An 18,124-nucleotide genomic window follows, 5' to 3' on the forward strand; every position below is an offset into this window, starting at 1 on the left:
ATTCCACTCCCAGCAGGTTCCTCTTGGGGTGGGGACCTCTCTGAGAAGGTCATCATAGAGGGTGAGTCTCAAAAGTTCATAGAAGCAAGAATGCTCCAGTTCTTCTAGTCCCCATCATCAACCCCTTTACTCAGCCAATTAAAACAGGCAAAATGCTTTGCAGTTTCAGCTTGACCTGCCGTATTTCTCATGAACATCTGTTGGCTACTTTGGGGTTCTCCCACTCTGAGAGGCAGATATTATTCCATTGCTTCCTGGTTTTCTCCCATGCAAATGTTGACACCATGCAAGCTGGGTCCATACCTGCTTATACTTGGGAGGTTCATGGAGATCTTTTTTCAATTGGTTTTATTGTAAGTATTATCTATAAGTTTGTCTATTTTATCTAGTTTCTCTGTTTCTATAGATCTCTGAAGAGATTCAAGAGCTATGCTGCAGCCACCTCCTTCTCTACAATAACTTGCTACATAAATACTCCTTGAACAGAGAGCATCTCCTGTATTACTAGTTTTTATTTTATTTGTGAATGCCTACATAAGACAATATAGTTAATTTTTCATTTTAAATACCTCTATAATTTCCCCTTTAAAGGCATAACAAATTCACAGTTGTTGTTTTCTAATTTAAAAAAACCAAGTTACTTCACTGGGTATGGACTGAGGGTATTTGTTTTTATCCACATCCATTAACTCAATCACCATAAACTGAGGCACAAGCACACTGCTAATGAAAAGATGTGCCAGAGGAAATGTAAAAAGGACAGCCTACTAGAAATCTGGCCAGATTATGGCTTGGAGAATAGGACCCACAATCCACGACAAAGCTGTCAAAAGCGACAGGTAAGACTTGGAGCAGGGGTCTGCAAACACTGTATGTAAAGAGCCAAACAGTGAATATTCTGGACTACAAGCCACACAGTATTTGCTGCAAGGATTCAACTCTAAATATCCTAACGGCACCCTCAGTGTCAGCACTGTGCCTAGCACATAAAAGACACTCAATACTTCCCTCTTTCATCCAACAAAAATTTAATATAACGTCTCTTACCACATGTTCTGCTCTGGGCTATTCCTTTCATTTACTCATTCACTTGTCTGTTTTGGCCACACTGGGCCTTCATTGCTATACCTGGGCTTTTTCCAGTTGCGGTGAGCGGGGACTGCTCTCTAGCTGCAGCGTGCGGGCTCCTCACAGGCACCTTGTGGTGGCTTCTCTTGTTGCGGAGCACGGGCTGCAGGCACACAGGCTTCAGCAGCTGCAGCACACAGGCTCAGTAGCTGCGGTGCAGGGGCTTAGTTGCTCTGCCACATGTGGGATCTTCCCAGACCTGGGATCGAACTCGTGTCCCTCACATTGGCAAGTGGACTCTTATTCATCACTGGACCACCAGGGACGTTCCTGGGCTGTGTCTATCAGTCCCTCACTCCTCTTCAGACTCTTACACAAATACAGCAAAGTGCAGAGGAGGGCAGAAAAGTTTTGGAGTAAGTCAGATCAGAGTTCAAATTTCAGTTCTGTCACTTACTGGTTTTGACCTTAACTATGCCCCCAAACCTCTCTGAGCCTCTAAAATGGTGGCAGTCTCACCTACTTCACAGAATTGTTAAATCAGACAATCCAGGTAAAGCACCTGAGACCAGACATGTGGCAGGCATTTAAAAAATATTAGACTCTTCTTCTCTCTTTTTATTCAACAAATGTTCATTCCTTATTTCTTGTGTTCATCATGATGAAAGGTACAGGTGATACAGCATTGAGCATCACTGTCTAGTTGGGAAAAATTCACTGTTAGCATATATCTAACCTATCCAGGTGAAGGATGTGAAAGGCAGCTAGCTCTTCCTTCTTGTCAAAACACTGGACAGTGCCTACTTAGAGTGCCTTGGGCAGAGTTTTGGAGAGTGGTTTCCACCTGGAGCAGAAGGGCTTACCTGTGACCTTCCTCCGTCAGATTCCAAACATGAGCATACTACCTAGCCGCCAGAAAGAATCTGAGAGCTCAGAGCAGTCTGTGCCTCACTGGTGGTGAGCCTGGCCAAGCCGATCAAGGATGGGTGACCTGGCATGACACCTCTGCAAGGCTGTTTAATGTTCCAACTAGCCTGTCGGAGATCAATCCTAACCTCTTAACTTACCGGTTGGTGCTGTTCCCTGGCCTTTCTTGGGTTGCTTTGGAGCTGTGTACTGGAAGAACTCATTTCCATGGCCGGCAGCTGCCTGATCCAGTCCAAAAAGAGAGGCCAATCTGGTACTGTTGCAGAAAAGGAAAACGACCTTTCATTTGACACATTTCAAACCTGGGATTATTACAAATGCTGCTCATGCTCCACCCTTGAACAAATCCCTCCTCGACTACATATCCCACCACTCGATATCAGAAGCAGCAGCTAAGTATCTTTGAAATCAAGATTGTATTTCTGATCTGGGCAGCACCAAACGGCCTTGCCCCTACACAGGACTCTGGTCAAGGCGTCTGTCTTTTCTGGGCCTCCGTTTCTTCATCTGTAAATTAAGGGGATTAGCCCAGGTGTCCTCTTCAAACTGTACATTCTTACCTTTAGCAAGTCATAGTTTCCTAGTTTTTACTAGTTTATTACACTGAAGTAAAGTTATATTACAGGGAATTCCTGGTTGTACAGTGGTTAGGGCTCTGAGCTTTCAAAAAAAAAAAGAAAAATAATAGTCACCTTTTAAAAAAAACTGTATTATAAGCTTACTCCATCAAACATAATCCCATCTATGATCCCATCCTTCATGGAAGAATGATTCTTTTATGATGAATCTTTATAAGATTCATTATGATGAATCTTATGCCCCAGCTATTCCGCTGAAACTGCTCTTACTAAAGTCACCAACAATCTCTTTGTTAATGAACAGTTTGTTTGTCTTTATCTTATTCGGCTTTCATCCTGCCTTTTTACACTGTCAACTAATTTGTTCTTCTTTAAACAAACTCTTCTTTTGACTTCTGTGGGGATATCTGCAAGGGTGGGAAGAGGGGCTGGCCCAAATAAGAGGTCAACAAATGTTAATGGGATCCCTCTCTTATTGTCTTTCCATCTCTCTGGCTCATTTAACTCCTTGTTCTCTTCTACCACTGTCCAACCTTTAAGCATCCATGCTCCAAGATTCATTCTCTCCTTTGGCAATCTAATTTATTTACCTTGATATCAGTGCTATCCAAATGCTGATGATGCTCAAATCAGTATTTCTAGCACAAAATTTCTTCTGAATGCCAGACAACACAGATATTCCACAGGGAAGACAAATGCAACATGTCCAAACCAAAGCTTGTATTTTCCAATGTCCACTGCCCCATAAAACCTGTATTTACTCTTGTGCTTCTTCTCTCTGAATGACATTTTGTGTCAGGGTCCTTAAGACCACCTTCAGGCTCAGTGATTTGCTAGAAGGACTCACTGGGCTTAACACATAGTTATAGCATAATATATATAATATTATACTCAGGGCTAGGATCTATTAAAACAAAAGGATACACGGCAAAATGAGCAAAGGGAAAAGGTGCACTGGAGCAAAGTCCAAAGGAATCCAGGAACAAACTTCCAAGAGTCCTCTCCCAATGGAGTGATATAGGACATGTTAAATTCCTCCACCAATAAACTGTAGTAACGTCTGAGTGTGGTCTGTCAGGAAAGCTCACTAGACATTCAGTGCCCAAGGTTTTTTATTGTGGGCTAGTCACACAGAAGGTGCTTCCCTGTGGCTCAGCAATAAAGAATCTGCCTGCTAACACAAGAGACAGAGGTTTGATCCCTAGATTGGGAAGATGCCCTGGAGAAGGAAATGGCAACCCATTCCAGTATTCTTGTCTGGGAAATTCCAAGGCCAGAGAAGCCTGGTGGGCTACTGTCCATGGGGTTATAAAGGCTGGACACAACTTAGCAACTAGAGAGCAACAGTCACATAGAAACCTTCTAACATGTACCAAAATTCTTGACTCTCAATGTTGGCAATTATGAATAAAGCTGCTAGAAACATTAAAAAAAAAAAAATCTAGACTCCCAGAAGACAGTTCAGTTCAGTTCAGTTCAGTAGCTCAGTCATGTCTGACTCTTTGCAACCCCATGCATCACAGCACGCCAGGCCTCCCTGTCCATCACCAACTCCCAGAGTCTACCCAAACCCATGTCCATCAAGTCGGTGACGCCATCCAGCCATCTCATCCTCTTTCGTCCCCTTCTCCTCCTGCCCCCAATCCTTCCCAGCATTAGGGTCTTTTCCAATGAGTCAACTCTTCGCACGAGGTGGTCAAAGTATTGGAGTTTCAGCTTCAACATCAGTCCTTCCAATGAACACCCAGGACTGATTGCCTTTAGGATGAACTGGTTGGATCTTCTTGCAGTCCAAGGGACGCTCAAGAAGAAAAACAAGGTTCAGTATAAACCATATCATTTGCACAAACAGTTGAGGCACAGTGAGCTGCTCTTATCATTTGTGGAAAGCTTTATATCACTGTGGCAAACTGTGGCTGTCAATCAAGTTCCCATCTGCCAGCAAAGGGTCAACCCTGTAAGCAGGACTTTCTAAGGATAACAGTCTCAGGTTCAAATGCAGGCTACTGTTACACAGTGGAACTTTTAATTTCTCATATAAGGCACAATCTTTCTAATCTCCAGTCTTTGGATATGCTATTCTCTCTGTCTGAAACATTCTTCCCCTGGAAGCTGCTCCTTAATCTCAAAGACTAGGTTAGCTGATCTTCCTACAGGCTCCCAGAGAACTCTGTACTTCATTCATTCAAGAAATATGCACCATACCCTATGTTAAGTGCTACATATACACCAGTGAGCAAAACTGGGTTCTGTTTTCAAGCAACTTGTATACTGTAACAAGGGAATTAGATACACACTATATAACTGTAACCTATAACATGAGATATATAGCAAGTGGCTGTTATACAGAGTATAACATATAGATCATGTTAACACACTATGGAGTAAACATAGAGATTAATAAAAGTTATTCAGCTGTTTATCATCTAACATGGTAATCGATTAATGATTATGATCACTACTTGACTGTATGGGTTTCCTAGGTGGCTCAGTGGTAAAGAATCCTCCTGCATTGCAAGAGAAGGAAATGGCTACCCACTCCAGTATTCTTGCCTGGGAAATCCTAGGGACAGAGAAGCCTGGTGGGCTATAGTCCTTGGGGTTGCAAAAGAGTCCAACATAACTTAGTGACTAAACTATATTTTCCCTATGGTCTGGTATGTAACAGGCTCAATAAATGACTCAAAGTCTTATTTAGCTCTGAGCTCCACTTCTCCAAAGCCATCTTTAGTTTAGGTAAAGTAAATATTGAAGCTTCCCAACAACTTTTTTTGGCTATTTCCCATAGATAATTTTAATGTATAATACAAACTAGATTTTACAAAATAAATTTAATATGATATTAATACCTTGTTTTCTCAAGGTAGTGAGTATACTGTGAGTTTCCTGTAAAGAGGGCCAGCAATGCCTACTTTAATGGACTAAGAGGTTTCAATGAGATTACAAACATAGACAGCAGTGCTGGCCTACTCCACATTAAGATATCAACAAATGCTAATGAAATTTCAAGAAGACCAAGAGATCTCCTTTTACCTAGGGCAATCAGAGCAGGTTCCCTAAAAGAATTTTAAGATCCTAGGAGAGTTGAGCAATGCCTTTAACTTTGTGAAAAATTTGCAAAGCTTAAAACCTTGTTAAGAGTAACAGATTATGCACAAATCGTGAATGTCCTTGTTAGCGTCAGTAAACTATTAGTACTGACTTTACTGTTTTAATTTTGCAGATTTCTTTTCAACAGAAAGACAAGAGTATTATAGGTAAACTATGCTCCATAGACGCCCTAAAGGCCAGCCAACTGATGACTGCAGGTCAATCCAAAAGTCAGGTCAACCCAATTATCTTTCAGATTAAAGCTATTTTCTATTAATTTTTAAAATGAACTCTACACAGACCAGGGGCACAGGTTTTTTTTCTAAATGATTACATTTTCTACTTCTAAAGTGTTCTCAAATGTACACTGACATCAACACTGAAGTTGCTCAGTCGTGTCCAACTCTTTGCTACCCCATGGACTGTAGCCCAGGCTCCTCCGTCCATGGAATTTTCCAGGCAAGAGTACTGGAGTGGGTTGCCATTTCCTTCTCCAGGAGATCTTCCCAACCCAGGGATTGAACCTGGGTCTCCCACATTGTAGGCAGACGCTGTACCGTCTGAGCCACCAGGGAAGTCCCAAATGTACATATCCCCCTAATTACTTCAGCAAGAGTGAGTTTGCTAACTCTGGACTTTAGTCTCTAAGTTTAAAATTCATAGGAAAAGTCATTACAGCATTAATCACATTTAAAAAGTAAATGCCAATGCATTTAGGTATCAAAGTCCTTATCTAACCTTAGTTTTATATTCCTTTTCTTTTCTCATTCAAAACAGAAATATACACATTGAGGATATATCAATATATTTTAACAAATGGGGATTCTTTTTGTTGTTGTTAAAGTACTTCTTTTCCAAACTGTTATATCAAACATTTACTTCTATAATAAGAAGGCATATGGGTAGTCAGGCATATGAAATCTGCTTGCCTGATTTCAAATGCAGGTTCTTCTACTCTTTAGCTGTTTGACCATGAACAACCTACCTCTCTGAGCATTATGTGCAAAGTGAGATTAATAGTAAAAACTGCCTCAGAGAGTAGTAGAGAGAAATTAAATACAATATTGCATATGTCATACTTAGTATAGTACCTGGCACAGAGTAAGTACACAATATGTTTTATACACAGGTGTACACATCCTATTACCTTAAAAATGTCAGTTCAACTCAGATACCCCTAGAAGGAAGAAAGCATGCTTGATCAATGAACAAGCGGACCTGGAACTATGAACTGATATCAGCATAAATACAAAGCTACAAGATGGGGAGAAGTCTCAAAGATCACCGAGAACAACCCCATTATTTAATAGACTGGGGTTGGAGAGCCAAGGATGGGAAGTGAGTGACTTCAAAGTCACATTCCTAACTGGGGGCAGAAACAACTTCAGAATCGAGGCTTTTCCATATCTTTCATAGAACTTAAAAATGCTTTCTGATGATCAGTTCTAAATTTCCTTTTTCTACCTCTACAATGGGGATTTATCATTACTATGCTAATCAGATTTGTCTACATATAACTTTTACATAATCTAAAACACAAGTATATATTCCTGGCCCCCTAAAAATGCTTTTCGATTATTATTACTGGACTGTTGCATTCCATTACTAAACTGGAAGTTTTCCAGTGGCAGCGACTGTGCCTTATTCCTATCTTTGTCAGCTGAAGCCAAGTACCATACACCTGGTAGACATTCACATATTTCTTCATTTCAGTCTCAAAGCGGAGAAAGGGCCAAGACCAAAAAAAAAAAGCATCCTGATTATTACTTTACTACTTCTAGGTTAACCATGGACCAAGAGGACTGAAAAATTGGAACACAAATTATTAATCATCTAGACAGCCATCCTAGGCACCAATACTCCCACTTCTTTTAGGCTTGACTATCTTAAATAGAATCAAGGAAGTCACACATTTAAGTCATGCATGCATGCGTTAGTTGCTCAGTCATGTCTGACTCTTTGCAACCTCACGGACTGCAGCCCGCCAGGCTTCTCCGCCCATGGGATTCTCCAGGCAAGAATACTGGAGTGGATTGCCATTCCCTTCTCCAGAGGGTCTTCCCGACCCAGGGACCGAACCCTGATCTCCTTCATTGCAGGTAGATTCTTTACCGTTTGAGCTATAGGGAAGTCAAGATACTGTCAACTACAAACTGGCTCTAGCAGAGTATTGCCAGAGACAACAACAAGGGCATTTGCCGCTGCCTCTGCAGAGATTGAACCCTGTGCTGCTGCAGCTGTTGACCTTTAACAGCTCCTGAGGGAGTTCAGGGTGGAGTGAGGCACTCTGTGCTCCAGGATATCTAGTGGGACAGGTCTTCAGAGAGTTGGGTATTTTCAGGAACTGATTTCATGATCCCATGAAATGGGATTGTGCAGATCACAATAAACTGTGGAAAATTCTGAAAGAGATGGGAATACCAGACCACCTGACCTGCCTCTTGAGAAACCTATATGCAGGTCAGGAAGCAACAGTTAGAACTGGACATGGAACAATGGACTGGTTCCAAATAGGAAAAGGAGTCCGTCAAGGCTGTATATTGTCATCCTGCTTATTTAACTTCTATGCAGAGTACATCATGAGAAACACTGGACTGAAAGAAGCACAAGCTGGAATCAAGATTGCCAGGAGAAATATCAATAACCTCAGATATGCAGATGACACCACCCTTATGGCAGAAAGTGAAGAGGAACTGAAAAGCCTCTTGATGAAAGTGAAAGTGGAGAGTGAAAAAGTTGGCTTAAAGCTCAACATTCAGAAAACAAAGATCATGGCATCTGGTCCCATCACATCATGGGAAATAGATGGGGAAACAGTGGAAACAGTGTCAGATTTTATTTTGGGGGGCTCCAAAATCACTGTAGATGGTGACTGCAGCCATGAAATTAAAAGAAGCTTACTCCTTAGAAGAAAAGTTATGACCAGCCTAGATAGCATATTGAAAAGCGGAGACATTACTTTGCCAACAAAGGTCCATCTAGTCAAGGCTATGGTTTTTTCAGTAGTCATGTATGGATGTGAGAGTTGGACTGTGAAGAAAGCTGAGCCCAGGAGAATTGATGCTTTTGAACTGTGGTGTTGGAAAAGACTCTTGAGAGTCCCTTGGACTGCAAGGAGATCCAACCAGTCCATTCTGAAGGAGATCAGCCCTGGGATTTCTTTGGAAGGAATGATTCTGAAGCTGAAACTCCAGTACTTTGACCACCTCATGCAAAGAGTTGACTCACTGGAAAAAACTCTGATGCTGGGAGGTATTGGGGGCAGGAGGAGAAGGGGACGACCGAGGATGAGATGGCTGGATGGCATCACTGACTCGATGGACATGAGTCTGAGTGAACTCCGGGAGTTGGTGATGGACAGGGAGGCCTGGCGTGCTGCGATTCATGGGGTCGCAAAGAGCCGGACACGACTGAGCGACTGAAGTGAACTGAAGGGCATACTAGTTGACTATCAACCTGTGCTTTCCAACTGATGTAGATCCTACTTCAGAGCCATCCCCTGGCCCAAACTAGAAACTTTCCAAGGACACTGCAATTGCGAATACATCCTGCCCCACTTGGAGTAATGCTTTGGGGTAATACAGAACCTTAGGAAGAAAGTCATTTGGCTTTCTAAGGTAGTCACTGATAGTTGAGCTTTGTTCAGCTGGAACCTTGGGGGGCATAGCTGAGGTCAGCATTGTAGGGTGACCAACAGGTCTAATTCTGCGCAGAATACAAATTAAATGGATCTGGTCTTAGTTCCTGGTGGTTTAATTAATCATAATGGCTGACTCAATGATATATTCACAGGAAAATTTGCCAGAAGTCAGACAGTGTAGAAATGAGGGGTGGATATTCTTGGGAAGGTAGTCTTCAATAGCATACCTATATATCTTGTAACAGTTTATATCCTGGACCATCTTTTCACACATGTTCATGTGGCAAGACTGAGCAACTGAACTGAACTGAACTGATTTCATGATCCCAATCTTATCGTCTCTTCGTATCTAGAAAAGCACTAAATCCCTTCATGATGACATCAGATCCTTTCAACTATCAGAAAACCTCTTGTAAAGTAAGCTTGATTGCATTGAACTCCCCCTTCACCAAAATCTTATATGTTGACCTTCCCTGAGTGCCTCTTTTGAGCAGTCTCTCAAGAGCTATCTGAGGTGCTGCCTCTCAGGCTGCAGTCCTCATTTTGGCCCAAATAAAACTTAACTCGCAACTCTCATGTTGTGCATCTTTTTCAGTGGAGAATACTTACAAATTACAAGTAATGTACAAGAGGGACTGAAAAGCAGCCACAGTGCTCACTGTCATGTGTTCTACTTCCTTACAGGGAACCAGAACAGGAACAGCTGAATCAGGAAATGCTGGTGAAACCTTCTGTATTCTCAACCTTAAACTCAAAAGTTCTCTGTATATCCTTGTTTCGAAGCCTTTTTTCATTCAATTAGCTGTTGCCTGTGTTTAGGGGCGGAGTCTCATGCCTACAACTAGCTTCTCAAGACCTTGAAAAGCCTGGACAGGAAAGCAGCATCGCTGAGCCACCAAGAACTTATCTCAGGCCAGGGATGTGGGGAAGAGCACATGACTGTTATTATCTATTCAGGAATTTTCAGTCAGCAGTGTTTGTTGCACCAAAGTTGGAAGCCCAAAACTCTACTTAATATTCTAATTTAATAACGTATATGGGAAAAGAATCTGAACAACACTGCCAATCAACTATACTCCAATATAAAATAAAAATTAAACTTCCCTCCAACACTTTCACCTAGTGAAGACTGGGAATCTAAAGCACACTTTGTAAACTTTCAAAAGGTACAGCCATTTGAAAAACAGGTTGTTAAGAAAAAAACATTCATCCAAATGGCTGACTACACAGTCAACAGCAACAGGCTGGATGTGTGGAAATATTAGTGAATGCTTTGGGTGCAGTAGGAAAAAAAGGAACCAAAGATTGCTTAACTCTAAAAGTGGATGCAGGCCATCCAAAGTGAGGGCAGGGGTGGAACAGGGCAGTGAGGATGAAAAGAGAACTTAGAACGGCTAATAAAGAACTAGTCACTGTGTAAGTCAAAAGATCCTATTTAAGAGCAAAACAGAGCCAGCGCCATTTTAAGTCAACTGAACTCTCCACCAGGACTAGAAGCAATCTGAGAGCACACAGAGCAGCTTAATCATCTCTGTAACCTCTAAGCATTTAGTAGAATAAGGATTGTAGGATTGTATACTGGTGTTTTCCTCATTCCTGGGTACCTTCTTAAATGGTTAAACAGATGTTCAAAGAACATGAAAGTGAAAGTCTCTCAGTCCCTGCGCCGACTCTATATATTCCATTGGCCCAGACGGTAAAGCGTCTGTCTACAATGTGAGAGACCTGGGTTCGATCCCTGGGTTGGGAAGATTCCTTGGAGAAGGAAATGGCAACCCACTCCAGTACTCTTGCCTTGAAAATCCCATGGATGGAGGAGCTTGGTGCAGACTACTATCCATGGGGTCGCAAAGAGTCGGGCACGACTGAGCGACTTCACTTTCTTTCTATACAGTCCATGGAATTCTCCAGGCCAGAAATGGTTAAACAGATGTTCAAAGAAAGGCTCTGCAAACATCAGAATTTGGCAGTTCACAAGTCTGAAGGCAGTCAAGCTGTCTACCGACACATTACAAGAGAAAAGGTTAAAATGATTACTGGAAGAGACAAGGCCCTGACTCTTGAAAACCTGTGTGTGTGTGTGTGTGTGTGTGTGTGTGTGTGTGTGTGTGTGTGTGTGTGTGTGTGTGTGTGTGTGTGTGTGTACATATATACATAGACTGGGGACAGGGGACAGCAATTGCAGTTTCTTACATGGGCTCTAAGCTCTAGAGAGCAATTTCACACTTATCATTCACTCAGCAGGCACCTTCTAGAGCAGTCACTATGTGCCAGGTACTGCGCTGAGCGCTGGAGAGCAGGAACAGACTGAACAGTCCGTGTCCTATTAGGGCTTATAATCTAGTAGGTTCGGTGTGCAAGATAAAAGGTAAACACACCTAGTTGTGGGGATAAGAAAGAGAAAGCAGTTTATTCTGCCTGGGGCTGTGGGAGAAGGGAAAGCACCGAAAAGGTGACATCCGAACTAGGCCTTTAAGGATGGTGAAGCTGACCCACCAGGGCCAATTCTGATGGGTCAACGTCTTGTCCACGGAGCAGAGAAAGCCTCATATCGGCACTGGTGGACTCATAAAAATTCTTAGGTATTTTCATCAACAATCATACCCATTTCACAGCAGGAGAAACTGTGACCAAGAAAACAAAAGTTCCAACCCTGTGGTCATACTGCGCTTCAGGGGAGATGTCAGGTCCAGAATCCGGGTGGACAGACTCAGCACAGTTTCAGTTCTGTCCAGATTCCGGGACCTGTACAGCACCGGAATGTGGCAAGGGTCTCGGGACCCGGAAGTTGGGAAGAGGTCTGAAAAGAGAGCGACCCCCTCCGACCGATCAGCCAGGCTCTCAGCCACGCCCTCTTGCCCTACGCTTCTGCACTCACCCGCCGCTAGGCGAGAGGAAGTCGGTATCGTCTTCGTCTCCAGCACCGAACATCGCGCCGCCTTTCGCCCCGCTTCGGGGAGGAAGTCGGAGCGTTTCCAGAGACTTTCAACGCCGACGCCGTAAAATGCCGCGGCGGCGTGCTGCTTTCCGGCAAGGCGAACTCTCTCATGGTTATTGGGCCGGGAGGAGACTAGGCTGTGGAGAAGGTGGAGCAAAGGCAAATAAGAGGACCTGGCGGGCGAGGCCTGATGAGTGACGTAAGCTTCTTCTGCCCTCAGAGGCGGTGAGAACGGCAGGCGCTCAGAAACTCTGGGCGGCGATTGGCCAGCGAGTCAGGGGGCGGGGTAGGGGCGGGAATCGACGCTTCGGTGGCGGTCTCGGACACGTCGCGAGGGTCAGAAGTGGAGGGGCTTCTGAAGAGTCCTGGAGGTGTGACGGATTAAGGATCTGAGAGAGAGGCACCGGTGGCGGGACTCGATCTGGAAAGGTAAGGCCTCTTCTGCTCCTCTCGCAACCCGGGCACGAGCACAGTCCTTTCTTCTCCGGGACAGGGACCTCCACGCCACTCTGCTCCGCGAAAGGAGAAAGGGCCCGGGACCGGAGGTCTGGAGACCCGAGCTTTCGGCCCAGCCCCCATTGGGACATAACTGGAGTGACCTTGGGTCAGGGTGTTGCGTGCCTCCGTTTCCCTGTCTATGAAACGAGTCTGATCCCCCTGCTGCCTGTTCCCTGTGGCCGCCCTCGCTATTTGTTCAACGAGCTGTTTGTCCAGTGCTTCAGTGTGCTGGCTGGTCAAGAAGCTTTAAGACCTCAGAGGTCATCCAATTCAATCCCAGTCTCCTCGTAATCCCAGACTTCACAAATATGGAAAGACAGGAACTCAGCACTTGGATGACGAGTCCGAGGTCACACAGAGTAAAGGGCTGACTGAGGCTGGATCCCTGGTTTCTTGATTAGGGACTTAGCAAGCTGCCTTGGTCAACAAGAATGTTATCAACCCTTAAGTACTGTGTACTCTCACAGAGTGGTCATACCTCTGGAGAGAAGTTCCTTCCCTAGTGTCCACCTACGCAGGAGAGCTGGGAGCAGGTGATGGAGAGGAGGAAATTTCAGAAGCTGAAGATCCCTGGCCCCAACCTTGGCCTGGATTTTGCTTAATCTTGTCACAAATCTAAGTCAACATCATTTGTTGTCGACTTCTCTCCAGTTTGCACACTCTCTATCTGATACAAGCATTTCTTTGGTTAACCTGGTGTCTTTTTTTGGAACAATTTCTGGGTAGGCCTAACTTAGCCGAAGGAGGTGTGGATAAGCAGAATATGTCCCACCTTAGCTTCTTTACACAGATCTCAATCATATTAGGACAACACATGTCCCTTACCTGAAAGTTTTAATCTGTTAACATGAGTACGGAGTGAAGTGGTTGGTAACTCCTTCCCAGAGTTTTAATGCCTCTTAGCACTTAGCTTGTTCTGCTTTTATTCTAGTTTGTGTGCCTCTATTAAATGGTAAACTCAAGGACGGTGACAGTTTTATTCCTCCTGGTGTCTCCTGTGTCGCGGAGCACTGTGCCCTGTTGCCTGTAATGGGTTCTCGTTTACTCATTTGTTAGACTGAGTAGTGTAATTCAGCCTTGTTTCCTTATTCCTTAATTTACCCTCTTAGCATATTTTTTCCCCATGTGACCCAGAGAGCCCAGCAATGGCTCTTGCCTTGTCTAAGTAGCTTCCAGAAAGATAAAAGTGCTGTACTAGCTGTGAACTGTCTGGGTAGCTTAGTCTCTTTTTTTCAGTTGAAGATGACTTTAATGTTGTTTAAAGCTCTAGGGGAGGGGGAAAAGGAGGAACGGGATAGCTAGAAATATTATATGTAGGTCTAATTTTTGTTCGTAAAGTATTCCTCTGTTAAATGGAGGGATAGGACTGTTGTCTGCTTCCTGTGTTTATTTTACAGATTAAGATGGTTAAAGCCGCGAAGGCTGACAGTGTTAAAGCAATGATGCAACTGGAGGCTAAGCACTGGAACTGGAATCCTTTGTGGTAGCTGTTTTTTGAATGTGAGCTTGGCTACTCTGGGTGCAGGGGAAGAATAATCTATATAAGTAACAGCTCTTTCCACTCCCTCTGCCTAGGACTGGTTATTGTCATTCCATCACTGCAGCATCTGAATAGTGCTTTTTACAAATGTTAAAGGGGACCAATGAGCACTTATCTTGTGTTCTTGAGTTGGAAGTGTTTTCTCAGTAAAGCATTTTTTTTTTAAACCTTTTAATTTTGTATTGGGATATAGCTGATTAACAATGTCGTGATAGTTTTAGGTGAACATCAAATATCCAGGGTGTTTAAGTTACCTTTCTAGATAGGCAGGAATCCTAACTAAAATCTGGATCACGGATCAGCCTTCTTAGTGATGAGACACCACAAATACGCATGCCTGGTTTGCCCTTGTAGGACACAGCTGCTGGTTCTGATTGGCACTGGGAGAAAGGAGAAGACAGTGGTGAGCCTTCCTCAGTCTTCCAGGCTTTTTTTTTTTTTTTAAGATTTATTTACTTTCTAAAAGTTTTTGGTTGTCCTGTGTCTTCATTGCTGCACACGGGCTTTCTCTGGTTGCGGAGAGCAGGGGCTTCTCTTGTTTCGAGCACGGGCTCTAGGTGTGTGGGCTTCAGTAGCTGGGGCTCATGGGCTCTACAGTGCGGGCTCAGTAGGCACGTGGGCTTAGTTGCTCCGTGGCATGTGGGATCCTCCCAGATCAGGGATTGAACCCACGTCCCCTGCATTGGCAGGCAGATTCTTAACCACTAGACCACCGGGGAAGCCCAGTCTTCCAGGCTTTGGGCTGCAGGATTGAGTGCACCTAAAAAAGCCACTGTCTTCCTGAAGTAGAATAGTGGACTAGGAATCAGGAAACTTGAATTCCCGTCCTGGCCCTCCTAACTCTCTCTGAGCTTGGGCCAAGCTCTCTAAAATCTACCAGACATCCATTAAATAGTACTGCTGGGGATACGAAGGTAAATAAGCACTACCTTGTCTCAAGTTTGAATAAAGCATTTTTGTTTGTTTTGCTTAAGTATATAGCTTTTAGATGTATTTGTGAAATGTATTGACCCCCTCTGAAGATTAATCAGAAAGCATGAATTTTAACAGTTCCTTTAGAATTGTCAACAGTTTTGCTACAGAGATGACAGTGTTTCTATACAGGTACTATATAATTCTATATAGTATATTAATCTGTTCTGGTGAATGATTTTAAAACTAATAGTTTAAAATTATAAGCAAGTTAGATCTTAAGTGTGGTGTTAGGATTATGAACTGAACGTAGGTTTGGGATTGGAATTCCAAGTGGAAGTGAGGAGGCAAGGCTTTCCAAGTTTAAGACGAGTTGCACTCTTCAGTTCAGTTCAGTGGCTCAGTCATGTCTGACTCTTTGCGACCCCATGAATCGCAGCACGCCAGGCCTCCCTGTCCATCACCAACTCCCAGAGTTCACTCAGACTCGCGTCCATCGAGTCAGTGATGCCATCCAGCCATCTCATCCTCGGTCGTCCCCTTCTCCTCCTGCCCCCAATCCCTCCCAGCATCAGAGTCTTTTCCAATGAGTCAACTCTTTGCATGAGGTGGCCAAAGTACTGGAGTTTCAGCTTCAGAATCATCCCCTCCAAAGAACACCCAGGGCTGATCTCCTTCAGAATGGGCTGGTTGGATCTCCTTGCAGCCCAAGGGACTCTCAAGAGTCTTTCCAACACCACAGTTCAAAAGCATCAATTCTTCTGGGCTCAGCTTTCTTCACAGTCCAACTCTCACATCCATACATGACCACTCTTAACTGATGCAATTAGGGCTAGTAATTGGCTAGCTGAAAAAAAAGTAAATTAAAGCAGAGAATGATACAGATATTAGTTACCCGTAGACCTTAAGCATTTTATATTTTAACTTAAAACATAAACATCTTTTGCCACTTTTTTAATAGAAGTCTTTTCCTGGAATGTGGGTCTTGGGGATCTGCAAACTACAGTGTAAGGGCAAAATCTCGTCTTGGCCTGCTGCTTGTTTCTGTAATAAAGTTTTATTGGAACCCAGCCATGCTCACTTGTTTGAAAGTGAAAGTGAAGTCACTCAGTTGTGTCCGACTCTTTGTGACCCCACGGACTGTAGCCTATCAGGCTCCTCAGTCAGTGGAATTTTCCAGGCAAGAGTACTAGAGTGGGTTGCCATTTCCCCTGCTCGTCTTTACCTAGTCTTGCCTTAGCTTTCAGCTCGGTTTTCATAGACAACTTCTTGAGAGTCTGTATAGCATAGGAGTTAAATTCTTAAGCTCTGGAGCCAAATTGTTTTGCCACTTATGAGTTGTGTAGGCCTTGGGTACATTGTTCAATGTACCTCCTTTGTAAAATAGAGAGAATTAATAGTATCTAGTCCTAGGGTTCTTGTGACATTATCTGAGGTCATTCACCTAAAGCACTTAGAGCAACGTCTGGCAGGTAGTAAGTACTCAGTAATAGCTGCTGCTGTTGTTTTCCTCTTCTCCTTTTTACTTCATTGCTTTACCTAATATTTTATTAAATTATATATTTAGAATAATAAACACAATTGCGGTACATGGGCTTGTGGATAAACACAACTGATACCCTCAATCAACACATAGTTTCACTTAGACAGCTAGTGGTGCTCCCTTGATACTGGAGACTGGCCTAGCTAATGTGTCATTAGTTAAACTGATTAAGAGAGTTCTGTGCAATAGTTTGCTGAGAGTTTAGGACGATAGTATATATAGGGAAGTAGTGGATTAAAATAGAAAAGGAGACCAGGACCATATTTGTCGAATAGATTGAAAGCCAAGCTTGTACTTAGCCCAGTAGGAAATGGAATTTTTTATTCTAAATGACATGGGTCATATTTTTAAAAATGCAAATGGTTTAAGATGTGGAGTTGATGTGAGAACTGAGTGCAATATGGTATGGTAAACATTACTTAGGGCACTAGTATTCATCTGTTAAAAACCTCAATCCAGTTCTTCTTTGGATTATAATCTCAATTTTGAATTGAGAAAAATAAATGTTCTAGACTGAATGTGAATAGAATTAAATGGCTTCTCTAAAGGTAACAATGTGTACCGTGCCCCTAAGAATCTGTGTCTTAAGCCCTGTTCCTCTCCTTGTTCCCATTTGCCTCTGCTGTTGATTCTTTTTGCCCCCCTCACCAGACATGCTGCAAAAGAGAAAAAGATGACTTAGTTGTCACTGAAAAAGCAAGTGTTTATAGCGACAAGATGACTTCAACTAGTGGAATATGTCAGATAAGTCAGTAACCAGGCAGCACCCAGATAACTCTGCCATTTAAAGTTGGCAAGCCAGGCATGGTTGGAAAGGGAGGGAAGAGAGAAGGCAGGTTGCTGACTGATGCCTGCACTCCCACATGCAGATTTTAGCATAATAAAGCCATCGAAAAAAATCTTTTCTGTAGTTTGTAACTAAGTATGAGAAGTCAGCAAGGGTCTGACTCTTAATCCTATTAAAACAAGCAGTTTGTGCCAAGAGAAATCTTAGAGTAGGCACTGGGAAGGAAGTGCTTTTGAAGTTTCCATTGCTTTGAGTAATATCATTTCATGATTTAGGTAACATCCCCAAGTAGAGGAGGGGCCCATCCTTAGGAATACAAAGCCCTGCAGAGAAGGAAAGGGTTGAGAAGGGTCCACCCTACCTCTTTTCCTTTGCACAAAGGACCTGGGTTTTTGTATACAACCTGCTTTTGTAGGCTGAGGACATTGTGCAGTGCAGCATAATGAGATGGAAACCTGCATGACAAAAGTAAATAAGAGAAATTATTTGGGGGGCAACACGCGAAGAGAGCAAAACTCTAGCAACCAGTAAAATGTTAGCAGAGCCTTTTTTTTTTCAGCCAGATTGAGTCTTTCCCTAAATAGGTAGTAGAGTTATTATAGA

The 18,124-nt window shown here is 43.2% G+C and overlaps 2 protein-coding genes across 2 annotated transcripts in view; one reads left to right on the forward strand and one right to left on the reverse strand.

The window, feature by feature from the left end:
• FKBP15 (FKBP prolyl isomerase family member 15) overlaps window positions 1-12,238 on the reverse strand; it is a 61,969-nt gene extending 49,731 nt beyond the window's left edge. Inside the window, exons 1-2 of the mRNA XM_068974035.1 lie at window positions 12,182-12,238; window positions 2,136-2,251 (exon numbers count right to left, since the gene is read on the reverse strand). Coding sequence (XP_068830136.1) covers window positions 2,136-2,251; window positions 12,182-12,234 — 169 coding nt within the window. The 5' untranslated portion in view covers window positions 12,235-12,238. The remainder of the gene's footprint in view (window positions 1-2,135; window positions 2,252-12,181) is intronic.
• Window positions 12,239-12,561: 323 nt separating this feature from the next.
• Window positions 12,562-18,124, forward strand: part of SLC31A1 (solute carrier family 31 member 1) — a 34,926-nt gene continuing 29,363 nt past the window's right edge. The window contains exon 1 of the mRNA XM_068973803.1: window positions 12,562-12,670. The gene's annotated coding sequence lies outside the window, so the exon portion shown is untranslated. The remainder of the gene's footprint in view (window positions 12,671-18,124) is intronic.

Source organism: Capricornis sumatraensis, chromosome 6 (assembly GCF_032405125.1).
Source record: "Capricornis sumatraensis isolate serow.1 chromosome 6, serow.2, whole genome shotgun sequence".
In the NCBI taxonomy this organism is placed as follows: Eukaryota; Metazoa; Chordata; class Mammalia; order Artiodactyla; family Bovidae; genus Capricornis; species Capricornis sumatraensis.